Source organism: Hyaena hyaena, unplaced genomic scaffold (genome assembly GCF_003009895.1).
Source record: "Hyaena hyaena isolate Hyena2069 unplaced genomic scaffold, ASM300989v1 scaffold_428, whole genome shotgun sequence".
NCBI lineage: Eukaryota > Metazoa > Chordata > Mammalia > Carnivora > Hyaenidae > Hyaena > Hyaena hyaena.
Genome location: NW_024081062.1, coordinates 1162001 through 1181586, shown reverse-complemented (window position 1 = coordinate 1181586; position 19586 = coordinate 1162001). Strand labels below are relative to the sequence as shown.

The window sequence follows — 19586 nt, the reverse complement described above, 5'->3', positions numbered from 1 at the left end:
ACTGTTGGGGGCTCCCGGAGGGACAGAAGATGGTTCTGGAATCAATGGAGAAGCCAAGAGGTGTGGGGGAGGGGGCCATGAAGAGACAGGGGGCCATCAAGCGACAGCGCACCCTTGCAGATGGTTCCATGCTTTCCAGAAAGGGGCAAGGGTTCGGGGTCAGTGGGTCAGGGCACTACCCTCCTACCCGCCTAAGTCCCATCAACAATATTCTGGAAAAGTTACGGGCGCCTGGGTGGCTCAGTCGTATAAGCGTCCCACTTCGGCTCAGGTCATGATCTCATGGTTTGTGAGTTCAAGCCCCATGTGGAGCCCTACACTGGCAGTACGGAGCCTGCTTGGAAATCTCTCCCCTCTCTGCCCCTCCCCCACTTGCATGCACTCATGCATGCTCACTCCCTCTCTAATAAATAATCTTAAAGGGGGCGCCTGAGTGGCTCAGTCGGTTAAGTGTCCGACTTCGGCTCAGGTCATAATCTCACAGTTTGTGGGTTCGAGCCCCGCATCGGGCTTTGTGCTGACAGCTAGCTCAGAGCTTAGAGCCTGCTTCAGATTCTGTGTCTCCCTCTCTCTCTGACCCTCCCCTGCTCATGCTGTCTCTCTCTCTCAGAAATAAATAAAACAGTAAAAAAAAAAACAACTTTTTTTAATCTTAAAAAAAACATTCTGGAAATCTTTTTTTTTTAATATTTATTTATTTTTGAGAGAGAGAGAGAGTGAGCGGGGCAGGGTCAGAGAGAAAGAGAGAGAAAGAAAGAGAGAGAGAGAGAGAGAGAGAGAATCCAAAGCAGGCTCCAGGCTCTGAGCTGTCAGCACAGAGCCCCATGTGGGGCTTGAACTCATAGACTATGAGATCATGACCCAAGCCAAAGTCAGACACTTAACCAACTGAGCCACTCAGATGCCCCTCTGGAAATTTATTGGGCTTTCTTGTGCTCCAAAGTCCCAGTGCCCTGACAGCCCTCACCTCCAGATCTGCACCCCCTGCCCCTCCTCTCCTCTTGGTCCAGGGTACTTACCCCATTGTCCTAGGCCACACGTGCCCTGAGCCAGAGTTCTCCTCTTCCTGGCAGACCCAGCTGGCTGTGGGCACCCCTTTCACTCTGCCTGTGTCCCCGCGCCTGTCTTATAGGGGAGCTCAGGTGCTATTTGCGGGGTGCATGAGGGTGGTGTGTGGTGTGAGTGCTGGACACAGTCCAACACCGCCGTAAACGTGATGCCAGGGAGCAGGTCTAGCACTGGGTCCTCCTTGGAACAGCGCTGGCTCACTGTGAAAAGGAGTCCCGGGGAGGCCCCTCCTGTGGGGGCCCAGCCAAAGACGCCGCACCTGCCTTGCCCCGCTGCCAGGCTCCAGCTGGCCCACAGACCACGGGGGTTTCACAGGCAACCGGATGAGAAGGCGAGAGAGTGATGTCCCGGGGCCCTGGTGGCTGGGGCTGGGTCCTCAGCACCCAACTGTGCGTGAGGCCCAGGAGTGACTGTGTGTCAGGCCCTGAGCTGAGAGTCCAGAAGCCCACGGGGCCTTCGGGAGGCCACCCCCAGGCTGCCAGCTCTCTGACCTGGTTAAAGGCATGTCAGGGGGAAGAATTCAGTAGGGCATTTTCACAGGTACTTAACAAGGGCACAGCCCCCCACCCCCCATCCCCACCTCCCCCAACCCCCCTCTCACCCCCGTACTGGACTGTAGGGACCCACACTCCTCCACTCTCAGGGTCTGCAGTTCTGGAGGAGGGGTTCAAGTTCCCCCTGAAGAGAGTTCCAGTGAGAGAAGGAAGTTTACAGCCCGCACTCCTGCATGCTACATGCATCCCCTATTCCCGTGGCCATGCTCTATTTCCATCCGTTTTCTGGGTGGAAATTTTCCTTTAAGGATTCATTTCTCCCCAGCACTGAGGGTAGGGCACATGAGCCAATTTTGGCCAACTACACTGTAGCCCCCTGAAACCCCTTGGGTGAGGGCAGGGCAGGGATACCAAACTGGCTGCCAACCCCGGACAGGAGATGAAGGCCTAATCTCAGCATCTGGGCTTCTGGGTTCCGCCAGGCCTGATGCTGGATCACGAAATGGCTTAGACCAATTGATTTGGATCTCGGTCGGTTGTAAGCAAGAGTCCTAAACCACCACACCTCATTCCTGCCCCAGGGCTCCCAACGGCAATGACACGCACCACGAGGCAGACCAGCAACCTGGGGGTCAGCTGTGGCCACACCAATGTCCTCAAACCACCCGCAGTTCCTGTCAGTCATGCGTCCTGATAATGACAGTAAAAATGCCCACAGAGTGCCTTTCTTATGCCAGGAAGCATTCTGAATATTTTATATATATTAACTCACCTGCTCCCTTGAGGTGACATCACGTGATCGGTTCTGGCCAAGGACGTGAGAGAAGAGCCATGTATCACTTACAGGCCGGAGCATTTATTTACTTGTCAACGCCATAGCTTCTAGAGCTCTCTCACTGTCAGGGAAACCTGTAACATGCAGATGGTTACCCCTGAAGCCTGGCCAGGAACTACCATGAGCCCAGTTCCCAGAGGACCTTTGATAGATCTATACTTTGAGAAACATACCTTGATTAAATCATAAACATTTGAGGTTTTTAAGCCTATTCTATTATCCCCATCCTATACCCCAGGGAAATAGACACAGAAAAGATTAAGTAACTTGCCCAAAGTCACCCAGCTTGTGATGGGGTTTTGGAGTGGTGAGTGGTTGGGGTTCAGAGCTGACGGCCAACAAAGAATTCTTGAAGACATCTTTGGTGTCGTTTTATTAAAGCACAGGGAAAGGACCTGTGGGCAAAAAGAGCTGGGGTTGTGCAGAGTGACCGGCTATATACTGTGGAGTTGGGAGAAGTACAGTCAAGAGAAAGTTTTTTTAAATGTTTAATTATTTTTGAGAGAGAGAGAGAGAACCTGGGGGGTGGGGTGGGGAGAGAAGCAGAGAGAGAGGGAGACACAGAATCTGAAGCAGCTGCTCCAGGCTCTGAGCTGTCACCGACCGACTGCCAACTGCAGGGCTCAAACCCACAACCAGTGAGATCATGACCTGAGCCAATTAAGCCACTCAGGCACCAAGAGGAAGTTTCTTAAAGGGATTTCTATACCTAAAGAAGACTCACAGATTAGAAGGCCTAGCTATTATCAAGCCAAAGCTGTTTTACCCTCTAGCAAAGGATTATCATTAAGACAGTAGGGAGTTCCTGGAGGTTAGCTATTGATAAGATTGCCCTTTTCTTGTAATATTACTAAGAAATTTGTAAATGATGGAAACTATTACTTTAACCATTTGTTTTCTGTCCTTCCCTTTGTTCTTGGACAGCCAGGAGCTCCTGAGGAATGTCACACGTATTCCACCTGGGGTAAGGGTGGAGGGCTGTGCTAGCTTGTACTTGGCCTTCAGCTTGCTTTATGGTCCCTCGTCAAGCTGGTGTCACACAGTGGTAGAGCCAGGATTATGAGACCAGGCAGACTGTCTCTCTAGTCCATACACTTGACCACAACAATATATAATCTCCTAAAGATTGTCCTGAACCTATCTACTTCTCTTTCATCTCCAACTCCCTGTCCCTCATTCCAGACCATATCTCCCCCAGATAGTGAAGTCAAGGCAGAATGGAAAACTCCTCTACCCTTTTAGATTCAGTAACCAGGGTGTGCAAATTAAATTGACAAAAAGAAATTTAAAAAATAATAAACTGACAGGAAACAGGTGAGAAAAAAGATTTTTGTTACACTATTAGGCAGTTAGAATTTGAGGGCTTATATACCAATTTAATAGGAGAAGCAGAGAGGAGAATGTCCTTACAAGGAAAACAAATGACTTTTAGGAAAGATAAATGGGCCCTCAGGAGAAGAGATGAGAGGTGTTGATGACGGTTTTGTGACAATGGGTTTATCAGGTGATAAAAGCCAATCTCTCCCTGGGTGCTCCCAGGGAGGGGATTTAGGACAATTGAGTTATTTGGGGGAAGCCTTGCTTTTAGGCAGATAAAGGAGTTGAAGGGAAAGCCCATTTTCAGATGCTTTCAGCTATAAGTAATTTTCATGCCACAGTGGTGGATTCTGGACTCCATCACCTACAACAGCTCCTGGCTCACCTCCCTGCGTCTCTCTTACTCTCTCCAGTCCCTTCTCCCTGCCTGCGGTAGTGATCATTGCAAAGTGTGGATATGCAGTCTCACTCCCATGGCAGCCTCGACTCTTCTCCCTGCTTTGGACGCTCCCTGTAGCTCCAAGGGTGAAAATCCAAATCCCTGACAAGGTGTGCAAGGTCCTGTCGCTCTGCTCCACCCCCGTCTGTCCCCTGCCCCTTCTCTGAGCAGTACCAAGCCCTGGAGTTTCCTTCAATAGATACCTTTGCATACGCTGATCCACCTGGCCATCTTTGCTGAGCCTCATTTTCCCAGAAAGGCCCACTGTGTTTGAACAAGGTAATTTTCCCCACTGTAAGCTTTCTGAGCCCCCTGGACTTTACCTTTCTAGCAGTGGGTGGAGTGGCCAGGGTCAGGACTCTGGAGGGCAGGGATCAGGTAGATGTCAACGCATATGTGTCTGTGTCACTACGTGACTCAAGCGTGTCTGGCTGTGTGGTGACCACTCAGAAGGTTTGTTATGAATGAACATGGAAATGAGGCATCCAAGGAAGAAGGGCTGGCTGAGGGGGGAGGTGAGGCTTAGGGCAGGCCTTGCAAAGTCTCCTGTGTGGAAATACAGCTGGCCTCTGGAGAAGACAGAGGATCCCTTCTTAAAACCACGTTTTGAAATCCTTAAAGTATGTTGTATTGAGGGACAGTAAGGCAAGCTGAGGGCCAAGCGCGAGTGACCACACCCCAGATGGGGCATGTGTGATACTCCCCAGGCACTCCTGGCTGCCCAAGAACAAAGGGAAGGACAGAAAACAAACAGTTAAACTGAGAAGAGTCTCCATCAATTTACAAATTTTAGTAATATTACAAGAAAAGGGCAATCTTATGACTAGCCTACTCCCCAGGGACTCCCTACTGTCTTAATGTAAATGCTTTGCTCAAAGGAAAAACAGCCTGAGCTGGACGATAGCTAGGCCTCTGGTCATCTGTAAATCCTCTTTAGCATATGGAAATCCCTTTAGGAAACATCCTCTTGGGGCACCTGGGTGGCTCAGTGGGTTAAGTGGTTAAGTGTCTGCCTTCAGCTCAGATCATGATCTTGGGTTAATGAGTTCAAGCCCCACATCAGACTCTGTACTGACAGCTCAGAGCCTGAAGCTGCCTCAGATTCTGTGTCTCCCTCTCTCTGTCCTTCTCCCACTCATGCTCTGCCCCTCTCTCTCTCAAAAATAAATAATACAACATTAAAAAAAGAAAAAAAGAAACTTCCTCTTGACTTTACCTCCCCCACCTCCACAATATATAATCAGTCACTCTGCATGACCCCAGTGCAGCTCTTCCTGCCCATGGGTCTGGTCCCCGTGCCTTAATAAAATCACCTTTTTGCACCAAAGATGTCTTCAAGAATTCTTTCTTGGCCGTTGGCTCTGAATCCCACCATTACCCCAAAACCCCATCATAATTGCATTACAAAAGGAGTACTAATATTGAAATACAAATACCAAAATATAAAAACACAAATTTGTGGGGCACCTGGGTGGCTCAGTCCGTAGAGCATGCAACTCTTAAGCTCAGGGTCCTGAGTTCGAGCCCCATCTTGGGCACAGAGCCTACTTTAAAAAAAGAAAAACACCCAAAAATTTATCATACTGAAATACCCATGATTTTATTTGATTTTATTTTTTTAATGTTTTACTTATTTCTGAGAGAGAGAGAAACAGAGTGAGCAGGGGAGGGTCAGAGAGAGAGGGAGACACAGAATCTGAAACAGGGTCCAGGCTCTGAGCTGTCAGCACAGGCACCCCACCTGTGATTCTTTATTAACTCATTAAATTATTAAATATAATAAATTCTTTATTAACTCAGAAACGCCAAGTAGAAGTGTGTAACCCCTGTTTGGAGGTGTCTACAACTCCCGTAATACGGAAATCCCTGTGATTTGTGTGTGAGGCTCACAAGCACTGCTAATCCTGTTGATTCTGCGTCCTCCATTCATAACTGAAGGAAATGCCAAGTTTCAGTTACAGATTAGTGAAAATAAAGATGGATTTTTTTCCTTCTCATCTTCACTCCTAGACCTCCCCAAATCTGGGTGCCTGGAGTACAGTTTAAGAAGCCCAGTAAAGGAGTGCCTGGGTGGCTCAGTCCATTAAGCGTCCGACTTCAGCTGGGGTTGGGGTCTCATGGTTTGGTTCATGAGGTCAAGATCCTCTGTCTTCCTCTCTCTCTGCCTCCCCAGCTCAAGTGGTGCTCTCTCTCTCTCTCTCTCTCTCAAAAATAAATAAACATTAAAAAGAAGTAGAAGTAGAAGTAGTAGCAGAAGAAGAAGAAGAAGCAGCAGCAGCAGCAGCAGCAGCCCAGTAAAGGAAGGACCAGCCACCTCCAAGGGCTGCCTCAGAAAATCTCCAGAAAGGCAAAGCGAGCTGACAGCTGAAAGCTGGCAGGTAATCCCACCAGGAGCACATTCTCACTCTGTAGGAAGCAAGAACAAAGGAAGAAGGGCCCACAGCCTGGCATCTGGGGAGAAAGGAGGATTTTCCTGTGCCCATTTGGCTCCATCCTCCTTCCTGGGTGGAGATCAGAGTTACTGTCCCCAGGCACAGGGGCTGAACCCTTGGATAAGGGGGTGCGACTCCCTAGGCCTGGAGGTGCCTGGAGGGAGTCTGGCTGCAGGAGGTCCCCGAAGCGCTAATCACCACAAGGGCACAGAAAGCGGTAGACAACTGCACAGGAGTCCAGCAACCGCTGCCCCTGCTTCAAAGTTGGGAGTGCAGAAGCCACAGTAGGGGTCAGGCTAAAATCCTCCCAGAGCTGGGACAGCAGGATCAGGAGCGCCCTCCCCAACAGCAGGCAGAACGAATGAAGGAATGAACACAGGAACTAATGAATTACGGAGCAGTGGGCCAAGGCGCCTGGGTGGCCCAGTTGGTTAAGCGTCGGACTTTGGCTCAGGTTAGGATCTAGTGGTTTGTAAGTTTGAGCCCCACATCAGGCTCTATGCTGACAACACAAAGCCTGCTTCGGATCCTCTGTCTCCCTCTCTGACCTTCCCCTGCTTGTTCTCTCTCTCTCAAAATAAATAAGCTATATACATTTCCCAAAGTCAATCACCACCCCATTCCCCATGGTGGCCCTAGATAATCCCACTTCTGACAGAGTCCCTTCGATCCCCATTCCTGTTCCTCCTCCCCAAAGCCCCAGTGTGGGTGGAGGGGACTCAGATGAGCTTCCCAAATTTTAATTACCGATGAGTCCTCTCCTTAATTTTTACTGGATTAAGAATTTTCCTTAAATCAACTCCCTTTTAAGCCTAAAGACACATTTAGGGGCCTCTGGGTAGCTCAGTCGGCTAAACATGGGACTTCAGCTCAGGTCATGATCTCGCGGTCTGTGGGTTTGAGCCTGGCGTTGGGCTCTGTGCTGACGGCTCAGAGCCTGGAGCCTGCTTCAAATTCTCTCTGTCTGTCTCTCTCTCACCCTGTCTCTCTCTATCTCTCCCCCTCCCCTGCTTATGCTCTCTCTCTCTCTCTCTCAAAAGTAAACATTAAACAAAAAATAAAGACACATTTAGAACAACGTAAACCCCTTTGTATCCCTGCCCAAATGAAAAACCGTTATTCCTTGCCACAAACAGAAGGTGCTACAGGAACACAGAACAAGACAGTTTCCTCCAGAAGATTCCAACAAGGCCTGTGTCATTTCATAAAGTTCATTACAAGCAGAGCGGGCGGTACCACCCTGTCCACGTTGGAACCAGGCTCCAGGATGGAGTCCCGCCTCAGTCACTGGCCCTGCCTCACCTGCTCCTGGCATAAATACCTCTGCAGAGGCTAATGTCCAGATTCTAGCGTGCTCCCGGGAGCACATCCTGCCCCAGGTGTGGACCTGAGCTGGAAGAGAAAGACAAATCCCCAGTGACATCCAGTCTGAAATCGGTCTCCTGCCAAAGCCTCTCCCACGAGGCGAGGCTCGCAAGCTGGGAACCAGGATTCTTGGGAATTGGACAAGGGTGCCCCCCAGATGTCTGCCCTGAACCTCAGCTGGATCGATCCCTTGATTGTTTGTACCCTCGATGGTTTCCCAGAGGGCTGGGGAAAGAATTCAGGTGTAAGCACCCTGCGGTGAGGGGAGAGGCGCTGGACCGTTAGGGGCCCGTATCCCCTTGCGTTTCCACCTGACTCCCGCCCACCTGGGAAGCCAGATCTGTTCTGGACTGGTCACTGTGCCCAACACCCAAGGAACAGCTGCTTTTCTGCTCCTGGAAACGGCCGGTTGTGCGCACTGTGCGGAGCAGGAGCGCCTCACGGGCCCCCAGCACGTCTTTATCCGGTCGACCACAGAAAGGTCCTGGAAGAGGAAGCGCCGGTGGGCGTCGGTGCAGGCAGCGGCCACTCGGGCCAGTCTCCCACCTGGAGGCGACACCAGCTCCGGCCGCACCTTTCCCCCTCCCACCGCTTAGACCTGGAGACGGGACTGGAGGGTCCCCGAGTACACGGGAACAGGGGCCCGATCTGAGGTGGGGAGGGTTCATAATGGAGAGGTTACGGAGGCAGGGTTCCGGGACCCCCGGCGCGCCTCCTCCACCGCCGCCGACCCTCACTGGCTTAGGCCCTATCCTCGACCTAGTCGAGGGGGCCCGAGGCTTGGGTCGCGCGAGCCCACGCGGAGGCCACTGTCCCGAGCCGCGCGGGCTGGATCCCGGGAGCTGATACCCCACCCCGCCCCCTCGCGGTGCTGGTGGCGGCAGCGGGTGATGCGGCCCCTTTAAATCCGGGCCGCCCCGCCCTGCGCTGCCGACTCCGCGGCGGCCCCGGATCCAGGCCGGGCCGCGGCTCTCACCGCCCAGCCTAGCCCAGCCCAGCCCGGCCCGGCCCGGCCCGGCCCAGCCGCCCAGCAGAAGCCGCGCGCGCTGCCCGCCCCGCGTCCCGGAGGAGCCGTCAGCGCGGCGCCAGGCCGGGTCCCCAGCGCCGCCCGCCCGCCCGCATCCCCGCCCGGCCCCGGGCCCCCAGCCCCTCCTCGCCCCGGGGCCGGGGCCCCCGCCGCCTCCCGGCCCCCGCGCCCCGGCCCCGGTTCCCCGGGCCATGCGGCCTCGGCCCCGCCGGCGCCCGCCGCGCACCCGAGGAGATGAGGCTCCGCAATGGCACCTTCCTGACGCTGCTGCTCTTCTGCCTGTGCGCCTTCCTCTCGCTCTCCTGGTACGCGGCGCTCAGCGGCCAGAAAGGTGAGCCCCCTCCCCCGCCGGGCCCCGCGCCGCGCCCCACACCTGGGCTCACCTGGGCGCCGGCAGCCGGAGCAGGGTCCGGCAGTGGCCGCGGGAGGCGGCCGGAAGCCGACGCAGGCGCCCCTTCCCCGCCCGGGAGGCGCGGGAGGACGCCCCTCCCATCCTCGCCCCCACTTGTTTGCTGCCTGAATATCGAAATTCTCCTCCGGCCTGGGCTGGGCCGCCGGGCCGAGCGGTCAGCGAGTGCCCGGTGCGGCGCTCGGGACCGCGGGACCGGCCTCCGGGAGTACAGTTACGCCGCTGCGAGGGCTGGTCGCTCCCACGGGCGAGCCGGGGACCTTGGAGTTTCTAGAGAGGGACAGGGACACAAGGTCAGGAGACGGCTGTGGCCGAGTGATCTCCAAGGTACCCTCTCTAGGCACCTGGGTGGGAGCAGGTACGGTGTTCCTGAGACAGGTGTGAGGGCGCAGCCGGAAATTGCAGGTGGCACCCTCCACCCCACACCACCTCTCCACCCCACTGCGCCCTGGGGCCTCCGCAGCCCTCCTCCATGACATCTGGCCCCAGGATTCCTCTGCAGGGACCTGGGTGCTGGGGAAGCCTTCCTGTGGCCGCTGGCCAGTGGATAGTCTCAGGAGTAGCCAGCCCAGCCCTGGCTACCCGTGGAAACTTATTTTGTGTGGTCTCATCTAACTTCCACGCCCCACCTGAAGTTTGGGCTGGCCAGTCTACCACCATGGCCCTCTGAGCTAGGTGTGCACACCTGGGGACGGGCGTAGGGCCAGGACACAGCACTGGCTGGAGTTGCTTGGGGTTGATTGGGTTGGCCGGGACTGAGTGGGGCCTTGGCGAAGGGCTGAGGAGGCCCTCACAGGCCCTGCAGCATCCAAGCCTCCGGGAAAAGCTGCTTCCTTCCTGCCTCCTGGCCTTCCTGCGGGAGGTCTAAGCAGGATCAGGCTGAGGCCAGCTGACCCTCCGCCTCCCTCCTACCTCCCACTTCCGTGTTCCCCAACCCCGTGCTAAATGAAGCTGGAGGAGGAGGACTGAGGGAGGATCTGGAACCTTCCTGACCCTCCAAGCCCAGACGGACCCCCACCTGGCCCCTGCCTGACCAGCCCAGACTACTGCGATCCGCCAACCTGTTTGGGTTTGAGGGCTTAGGGCTTCAGAGGCCCTGGAGGGAGATCCCTAGGGCTTGGCACAGGTCGGGCATGGCTAGGGCAGAGTTCTCTGTAGGTGGGTGTGTCACCAGCAGGATGGCACTTTGGACCTTTGGGAGAGTAGCCACCTAAGCAGACTGGCATGGAGGCCAGGGTGGGGCCATATGTAATGGGCTGGGGCACATTTGTCTGGTCATGGGTGGGTTGATGAGACCTGGCACCCTGTCCTCAGCCAGGCCGCAGTTCCTGTGTGCCTCTTGCAACACCCACGTGCCCTCAGCCTGATGGCAGGAGGCCCAGGCCCCCAACTCAACCCCTTCTCTGGGACCCTGGCTGGCAACGATTCTCCCAGGACAGCAGAGTGAGGGGGGAAACCAGTGGCTCCATGTAGGGCCCACCGTCTCTGAGAGGGGGGTCCGGGCGGCTGGCACCCCAGCAAAGAAGTGTGGGGCTCGGTTGCAGGAGTGCTCATAGAATCCCCAGAGCCTGTGAGGCATGGCAGGTGTGTGTGACCTGGGATTTCTTGTCAAGAGCTATCATTGTTTTAAGGGGCCCAGGGGAGCGAGCCAGGGCTTTAGAGACCTCAAGAATAGCCAGGATCTGGGCTTTTCGGCAAACCCTCTCATTCTTACATATAGGCCAACTGTGTTAAGCCTGTGCAGGAGGGAGCCAGACCAAGCCAGACCGAGGCCAGACTTGACCCCAGCTTCCAGCCCGCAGTGAGTGAGCTTAGAAGAGGGCTGGCACAGGCACCGGTACCTGCGGGAAAGACAGAGAAACCCGGAGGGGGAAGAAAGGTGGGCCGGGAGCCAAAGAGGAAGGAGGCAGCAGGAGCTTCCTGGAAGCTCAGGGCCGAGGGCCAGGAAGGACACCTAGGTCTTGGCAAGCTGGAGCCTGGGTACGGGTTTAGGGACACTGTCCTATCCAGCCTTGACCAGATTTGTGCCATAGCCCCACCAGCACTCACATGGCCGCCTCAGCCAAGCCCATCCCCACAGAGAAGAGCAGACCCTGCAGGGCCCATCCTGCGCCCTCCCCAGCATCCCAGCCACCGGAACCTCGGCAACCACAGACACCCTCCTTGACCTCCTGGGAGGGGTGCAAGGCCTGGAGAAGAGAGGAGCACCTGCCCCCACCTGCAGGTTCACAGCAGACCTCCCCTGGGCCTGCCACTTGCCAGTGTCCCTCTGTGCCCTTTTCCCCCCTCCCTAAGTACTTGGCACCAGGTCTGCCCCCGGCTTGGCTCTTCAATCAAGAGGGAATGGGGGAGGCTGTGGCCTCGAAGTCACGTGTCCTGATTACACTGCCTTCAGGTGGGGGGAGGGGTGGGAAAGGCACCACTAGGGTGGCCACAGCTGCAGTTTTTCCCAATGGCCTGCTGCACCCGGCCTGGGCCCTCCACCCCTCCTCCATGGGCCAGGAAGGTGTGGAGGGAAAGAGAAGCCAAAGTGCCCTCAGCCCTAGCTCCCAGGAACTTCCGGAACTCCCAGGAACACGCCTCAGGGGCCAGGGCCTCCCCAGGCCTTTGCCCTTCTCACTGCTGGAGCTGCCCCCTTCCCCCCGCCCCCCATTCAACACTTCAATCCAGCTGCTCAGCCCAAAAAGGTTGGGGGGTTGGGGGGGAAGGGGCATGGCAGAGCCCTGGCACGTATGGCTCAGTCCACGGGGAGGCAGGCACCCAGCTTGAGTCTATGGCTTCCACGGGCAAGGACAGTTGCCCCAGGACCAGAGAAATCAAGGACAGTGGTCAGGCTGGAGACCTTGCCGGCAGGGCAGGAGCAGGGGCGGGGCCACCGAGGGACAGGGCCTGCGGTGTTGAGGGAAATGACAGGGTTGGTGCGGGCAGGAGCCAGGGCCTATCACCTCCTGGTAAACAGAGGAAACGCAGAACCTGGCTGCGTGGAGGCCCCTAGGAAGGGAGGCCACGGTGGGGAGCAGGCTGGGCACACTCCTCGGTAGCCAGGGGACACAGGTGGCCACCTGTCTTGTCTGCCCCTGGCAGGTTAAGATAGAACGGAGCACAGCCTACGGAACAGAGCAGGCCTGGGAGGGGCAGCAGTCAGAGGGGAGTGAGGCCTCCACTCTCCCCACATGTCACAGAGCAGCTCAGAACTCCCTCCAGGGGGCCTCGGCACCTCCAGACCCCCTTGCCTGTCCTGTCAGGCATCTGCCCCAGAGGAGACGGAGGAGAACGCTCCTGGCGCCTGGTGCTGCCCAGCCCTGGCCTGGGTGCCTGAGTTTGTTGGGGGTGGCTGGCTCCCTTTCAAGGGGTCAGGTTTCCAGGGTAACCCGGCCACAGCCCAGCGCAGAGCCTCACAGATCCTGTAATCCGACTCCCCTCCCTCCCCCTGCAGGGCTGTCCCTGTGGGGCCAGCAGACGAGTGCGGAGTGCCTTAGGGAAGGTCTGCTAGGCTCAAACCCCCCTCCCACCCCACACCCACGCCTTCCTCTTCCCCTGGGATTTAGCACTTAGACCTCTGCCCGGCAGTTTAAGGGGGTGTGTCCTGAGATGACAGAACTTTGCCTTGGGCCTGACCTTTGGTGCACATGGTTGGGTTGGGGTGGCAACACCATCCCAGGGTGTTGTGGGGGCTGTAACCCCACCAGGGACCAAGGACCAGAAGAGCTGCCTAGGGATGGAAAGGGAGTTCTGGAAGGCATCTTGGACTCGAAAACTGGACTTTGAAAGCAGGCCTTGAGGGCTAACGAAACCCTTGAGGGTTTTCATTTGCCTTCTCAGAAGGGAAGAGGGGATCCCAGGCAGAAGAGACGGCACATGCCAAGGCACAGACGCGAAACAAGGAGAAGGAGTTGTATGTGATGGCAACTACAGGGGGCAAGCGCGAGATTACAAAAGGCCTAGCGTGCACAGCCCTGCGGCCCCGGCTGCACCAGCCACAGGCAGGGATGTCTCATCCTTGCTCACTGGTCCCTGCCAATCCAGGGGGGGCTCGGTCCCTGGCACCCTAGGGAGCCCTTTCCACCGTCAGGAAGCCCCACCTCTGTGCTGCCCGGGATGGAGGTGGTGCGAGTCTAGTACAGGTCTCCAGGAGGTGGGTCTCTGGGCATCCAGAGCTTGTCCCCTCTGCTGCTAACTCACTGAGTGACCTGGGACTAGTTCCTGAATTTCATTTGCTCCTCTGAGCACTGAAGGCTGAGAGTGCAGCAGCCACCCCTTGGGGCTGGAGTGAGGCAGAATCCAGAGTTGGTGCTTAGTGCAGAATGGGTCCCGGGCTGGGACAGAATGAGAGTCCGCGGGGGGGTGGGGGGGTGAGGGGACTATCCCCAGAGGGCCTGGGGGCAGCCTGTGAACACCGGTGGGGAGCAGAGGAGGCTGAGAGGAGGCAAAGGTCAGAGAGCTGAATCCTTGTGTCGTGGATGTGACCTTGGGCGTCCCGTCTCCTGGGAGGATGCTGCAAGAAGCATCAAGGAGGGGCTCTGGGAGCCGCTGGGGGAAGGTTCAGTCTACTGGCCACCCTGGAAATGATCCTGCAGCCTTTCCTTAGATGCTTCCTCAAAGGTGAAGACAAAACGGTAGGGGGAGAGTACTGGAGAGGACCAGTCCTTCCAGTGAAGATTTTTCTCCCCAGTGTGATTTCAGAGTGACCCTTACCTACACGCCTCCTCCCGTGGGGCTGGCATGTGGCAGGCACAAGAACAGATGTAGGTGGTCTATCACACACGGGCACAAAAAATGTGCTGCTGGCACGCTCGAGGGCAGCAGGTCAGCGCGTGGCTGCCCCCTGGTGACAGCGAGCCAACTACCCACAGGGGATGTGGTGGACGTGTACCAGCGGGAGTTCCTGGCGCTGCGTGACCGGCTGCATGCGGCTGAGCAGGAGAGCCTCAAGCGCTCCAAGGAGCTCAACCTGGTGCTGGACGAGATCAAGAGGGCCGTGTCGGAGAGGCAGGCGCTGCGAGAGGGGGAGGGCAATCGCACCTGGGGCCGCCTAACTGGTGAGAGCCACGGGAGGCAGGGGAGGCGGGGCTCACCGCAGGCCGCCGGGTCTGACCCGTGCCTTCCTGCCCCGCTCAGAGAATCCACGACTGAAGCCGTGGAACGTCTCACACAAGCACGTGCTGCACCTGCCCACCGTCTTCCACCACCTGCCGCACCTGCTGGCCAAGGAGAGCAGCCTGCAACCTGCCGTGCGCGTGGGCCAGGGCCGTACTGGAGGTAGGGGCGGGTTCTGAGAGGGGCCAGAGGCGGGGGTGGGACCGGGCGGTCCCGGCATCCAGCCAGTGTGCAACCTCCGCGCCCCCTGCAGTGTCGGTAGTGATGGGCATCCCCAGCGTGCGCCGCGAGGTGCATTCGTACCTGACAGACACGCTGCACTCTCTCATCTCGGAGCTGAGCCCGCAGGAGAAGGAGGACTCGGTCATCGTGGTGCTGATCGCCGAGGCGAGTGGGCTGGGGGTACGGGGTGGGGGTGGGGGCATTCAGAGAACACACGGCACAAAACAAGGAGGAGAAATGAAACAGCAACATTCCGGAGGAAAAAAACTATCAGAAGTTCAACTGTCAGTTTCATTCACAAATTTATGACGACAAATTAAGAAAGAAAAACGTTTTAGCGCCCCCTCGTGGAGATGCCAGTTACCTAGGCTGCCTCACCTCCAGGGCCCCAGGTATATACCAAAGGGCTTTTTTTGAGGCACTGTGGCCTCCAGGCCCAGACTTCTTCGCCCCAGGATGGGGGGCTCACTCCCTCTGTGTGTGGTGTCATCTGAAGCCTGCACACTTCCACCCCCAGGCCGTTTGGGGTGGCAGCCAGGCTTAGGGCTCTTGGTCTCCCCACAGACTGACCCACAGTACACCTCGGTGGTGACAGAGAACATCAAAGCCTTGTGAGTACTGGTAGCCCAATAAAGTTGGTGCGGGGAGGGCTTTGCAGGGTGCTGCACAAGCAAGTGCCTGCTTCTGTGATCCTACCTTCCCAATGTGGGAAAGGATGCTTCTCTTAGCTGAAAGAGGGTGGGTACAGGGAGGTGGCCCAGCCCCTCTGGAGGAGGGCTCAGTAGGATGGGCGTGGTGTTGGGCAATGTCTGCCTGGTGGGCCTTAACAAGGGCACAGGGTCTGGCTAGCTCGGCTCTGCCCTAATTCTGGTGCCTGGAGCTGCTCACCCACTGGCCTTTCCTTTCCCCCAGGTTTCCCACGGAGATCCATTCCGGACTACTGGAGGTCATCTCCCCTTCCCCCCACTTCTACCCTGACTTCTCCCGCCTCCGAGAGTCCTTTGGGGACCCCAAGGAGAGAGTCAGGTATCAGCATTTCCCCCTTCCCCAGACCCCAGCCACCTGCCCATCAGTGCTGGGAAGCCAGTCTGTTGGTGCCAGTCACCCAGGCACTTCTTTGCACTGCCTCCATTTCTCCATTGGAGGCTGGAGGCCCCCTAAATGGGGCTGGGGTTGGTGTGGGAGGTCCGACCCACCCAGTGGCCTCTGTGGTAGCTGCACTGGAGGTGGAGGGGCCTGAGCTCCCGAAGCCCCTGCCCCACAGGTGGAGGACCAAACAGAACCTCGATTACTGCTTCCTCATGATGTATGCGCAGTCCAAAGGCATCTACTATGTGCAGGTCAGCACTGAGACCCTGCTCTGTGCGCCCCCCCCCCCACCAGCCCTGGACCCTGGCTGGGCCCAGGTGGTGAGCCCCACCCTGTCACCCTGTTCCCGTGCCCATCCTGAGTCTGGACCCCCTTCTGCCCACCACTGTGCAGCTGGAGGATGACATTGTCGCCAAGCCAAACTACCTGAGCACCATGAAGAACTTCGCCCTGCAGCAGCCTTCCGAGGACTGGATGATCCTGGAGTTCTCCCAGCTAGGCTTCATTGGTGCGCCACCCCCCGCCCTGCCCCGCCCTGCCCCATGCCACTGACCCCACCAGGGCCCCTTAGTCCAGCCTACCTCTGCCTATGGCCCTCGTACCACACAGGGTCATGCTTGTGGGCTTTGCCGGGAGTGTCTGTTCCCACCCTCCCTGTGCCTCTAGATGTCAGGGCTCACCACCCCCGTCTGTCCCCTTTGCCCGCAGCTGGCCATAGAGCTGGCTATGGGAGCCTCCCTGGTGACCCGCCCCCTCCCCACAGGGATTAAGAGGAAGTAGGGCAGGGCAGAGCTGCCCACCCAGCATGCCTTTCCACCCCCAGGGAAGATGTTCAAGTCGCTGGACCTGAGCCTGATTGTGGAGTTCATCCTCATGTTCTACCGGGACAAGCCCATTGACTGGCTCCTGGACCACATCCTGTGGGTGAAGGTCTGCAACCCTGAAAAGGATGCGGTGAGCGGGGGCTACGGGGGGGGGGGGGTGCGGTGGGGCACGTGGCCTCCAGCATGGACTGTGTCTGTGTCCATGCACCACCTGACACAGAGAGACAGCAGGGCCAAGCTGAGCCCCAGGGCATCCCCATCCCCCTGCAGAAGCACTGTGACCGGCAGAAGGCCAATCTTCGGATCCGATTCAAGCCATCCCTCTTCCAGCACGTGGGCACTCACTCCTCACTGGCGGGCAAGATCCAGAAACTGAAGGTGGGCGGTGCCACACTTGGGCCCAGCTGGGTACAGGCAGAGCCCAGGCCCAGGCGGGGCGAGCAGATGGCGGGGCAAGGCCAGGGCCCTCCCTAGCACCCCTGTCCCTCCTTGGTGGCAGGACAAGGACTTTGGGAAGCAGGCGCTGAGGAAGGAGCATGTGAACCCACCGGCCGAGGTGAGCACAAGCCTCAAGACATACCAGCACTTCACCTTGGAGAAGGCCTACCTGCGGGAGGATTTCTTCTGGGCCTTCACACCTGCTGCAGGGGATTTCATCCGCTTCCGCTTCTTCCAGCCGCTGCGTCTCGAGCGGTCAGTGCCAGTGCCCCTAGGTCCGCCTTGGGGGAGGGGCAGGGTGGCCACCAGGGCACGATTTCTGGACCTGCACATGCCCCTCTTTGAGCACCCCCAGCAAGTCACTTAACCTTACCATGCCTCAGTGTCCGTGTCTGAAAAGGGGGGTTCATAATGGCAGCTACTTGAAGTCAGGCAGTGCCCACAGGAGCTCTGACACTGGCCCATCACCATCATTGCCCTGCACAGCCCAGCGGCCACCGGGGGGTGGTACCCAGCCTCAGCACCCCAGGGCCCACCCACTACACTCCTGGCCCAGGCCTGGCCTTTTCTCTGCTAGGCAGTGTGCCAGGGCAGCGCCCCATCCCCGCAGCAGCTCACAGGCCTGTCTGGCCGTAGGTTCTTCTTCCGCAGTGGGAACATTGAGCACCCAGAGGACAAGCTCTTCAACACATCCGTGGAGGTGCTGCCCTTTGATGTGAGTGTGATGGGGTGTGGATGTGCACTGACACCTGCTCCTCCCACAGCCACTGGCTTCATCCCTTTTCTTTTGCTCCCAGAACCCCCAGTCAGATAGGGAGGCCCTTCAGGAGGGCCGCTCAGCCACTCTGAGGTACCCTCGGAGCCCTGATGGCTATCTCCAGATAGGTGAGTGGGAGGGGGCAGGTAGAGATGGGAGTAGAGGGTGGGCTGATTTGGGGGCAGTCTCTCAGTGCCGCCCTCCCTCAGGCTCCTTCTACAAGGGTGTGGCAGAAGGTGAGGTGGACCCGGCCTTTGGCCCCCTGGAAGCACTGCGCCTCTCCATCCAGACAGACTCCCCGGTGTGGGTCATTCTGAGCGAGGTAAGCCAGACAGGACGGGGCGGGGAGCTGGTTCCAGTAGCTGGACCAGGGCTGAACTCTGAGGGCGCCCCCCCTGCCCCTGCTGACCCTGGGTACCACTCTTCTAGATCTTCCTGAAAAAGGCCGACTAAATGGAAGGCTTCTGAGGGTGCACTTTGGCTGGCCACTAAGCCCATGAGACCTGGGAGACCTGGGATGTCTCGTCGCTGCTGCCCCCGGAGGGCCTGGCGTCGCTGCCTGAAGCCTGAGGGGATCTGCCCAGCGCTCCCCGCTCTGCAGGCCTGGGATCGCCGCTGGCCGGGAGGCCCCAGGAGCTGGTGCTGCCCCGCCCGCCCGGCCATGGGAGGAGGCAGGCGGCCCCCACACTGTGCCTGAGGCCGGCCTGTGCCGCCCGGAACCGTTCGCACCCTGGCTGGCTCGAGCCAGGCCGTTTTAGAAGAGCTTTTTCCTGGGCGCCTGCTGTCTCTGGCGCGAACACTGGAATGCATATACTACTTTATGTGCTGTGTTTTTTATTCTTGGATACATTTGATTTTTTCACGTAAGTCCACATATACTTCTATAAGAGTGTGACTTGTAATAAAGGGTTAATGAAGCACAAGCCTCCCATGTGAATGTTCTGAGCTCCAGCTGGTGGTGGGAGGCCAGGTGCCTGGCAATGCCACCCGCTCCCGCTGCCACCTCGGCCTTCCGTGCAGCACTCGCCTGCATTTCCTGGAGGGCCCAGGCTGCCAGGTTAGTAACTCCTGGGTGGAGGCAGCGTGGAATCCGGAGGTTTGGTGCCCAAAGTCGCCTCTGCTTCCTGAGGACCCTCCTCCCCCAAAGGCTTCCCCTGGCTCCCATCATCTGATCTGCCCCAACTGCCTGCTTCACCAGCGGTCTCTCAAGCCCAAGGCATCCGTGACCCCCTACTTCGTGAGTCCCAGCCCAGCCCTGGTCTACGGTACCCACCCCCACCCCTCCACCCCCCACTCCCGCCTCACCTTCCACACACACACACACATGTACGTCACTGACACATTTTAGGGTCTCCCGCCCTCCTGGAGGGGAGGGGCCTGTGCACTCATGGCTGCTCTGCCTGGAAAGCTCTTCTCTGCCAATTCAGCTCAAAAAATAATCACTTCCTTAGGGACGCTATGCCCAGTCAGCAGGCCTTCCCCGGGTCAGGTCCCCCAGGGCCCCCGGACGTTTCCCTGAGAGCGCCTGTCACAACTACAATGACCACGTTGGTTGTCGTCCCCAAGCCTCCGAGGCAGGGTGCCCTGAACATCTACACTGTGCCGCCCAGCAGGGACCTAGTGCTGACGGAGAAAAGTCCCGGGTGTCAACTGTGAAAGCCTGGCGACGGGGAAGAGGGCGGCTGGGGAACAGTGAAGGGGCAGGCCTCGGAGGAGGGGACAGGCGAGGACAGCGCTGAATGCGGGGAGGAGGAGTCGTCCGGTGAGCCTCGA

General features: G+C 57.7%; 1 protein-coding gene across 2 annotated transcripts; it reads left to right on the top strand.

Annotated features, from left to right (window-relative positions):
* The first annotated feature begins 9113 nt into the window (after positions 1–9113).
* Positions 9114–18734, top strand: MGAT4B (alpha-1,3-mannosyl-glycoprotein 4-beta-N-acetylglucosaminyltransferase B). 2 transcript variants are annotated; one of them, XM_039252852.1, is made up of 15 exons: positions 9114–9308; positions 14240–14425; positions 14505–14645; positions 14737–14870; positions 15270–15316; positions 15618–15731; positions 15970–16045; positions 16188–16302; positions 16618–16724; positions 16889–16996; positions 17118–17311; positions 17693–17771; positions 17854–17941; positions 18023–18135; positions 18243–18734. In XM_039252852.1, the coding sequence occupies exons 1-15, from the start codon at positions 9212–9214 to the stop codon at positions 18264–18266; spliced, it is 1623 nt and encodes a 540-aa protein (XP_039108783.1). In that variant the 5' UTR covers positions 9114–9211; the 3' UTR covers positions 18267–18734. The 2 variants fall into 2 exon arrangements, with proteins under 2 accessions (XP_039108783.1, XP_039108782.1); XM_039252851.1 differs by having other exon boundaries at positions 9115–9308; positions 16618–16748.
* Positions 18735–19586: the final 852 nt, after the last annotated feature.

Bases quoted from the DNA above. Each gene is read 5' to 3' on its own strand.
- MGAT4B (XM_039252851.1), top strand. From the start codon at position 9,212: ATGAGGCTCCGCAATGGCACCTTCCTGACGCTGCTGCTCTTCTGCCTG. The intron at 14,646-14,736 runs GTAGGGGCGGGT...CGCCCCCTGCAG, and splicing joins GGGCCAGGGCCGTACTGGAG to TGTCGGTAGTGATGGGCATC. The intron at 18,136-18,242 runs GTAAGCCAGACA...CCACTCTTCTAG, and splicing joins TGTGGGTCATTCTGAGCGAG to ATCTTCCTGAAAAAGGCCGA.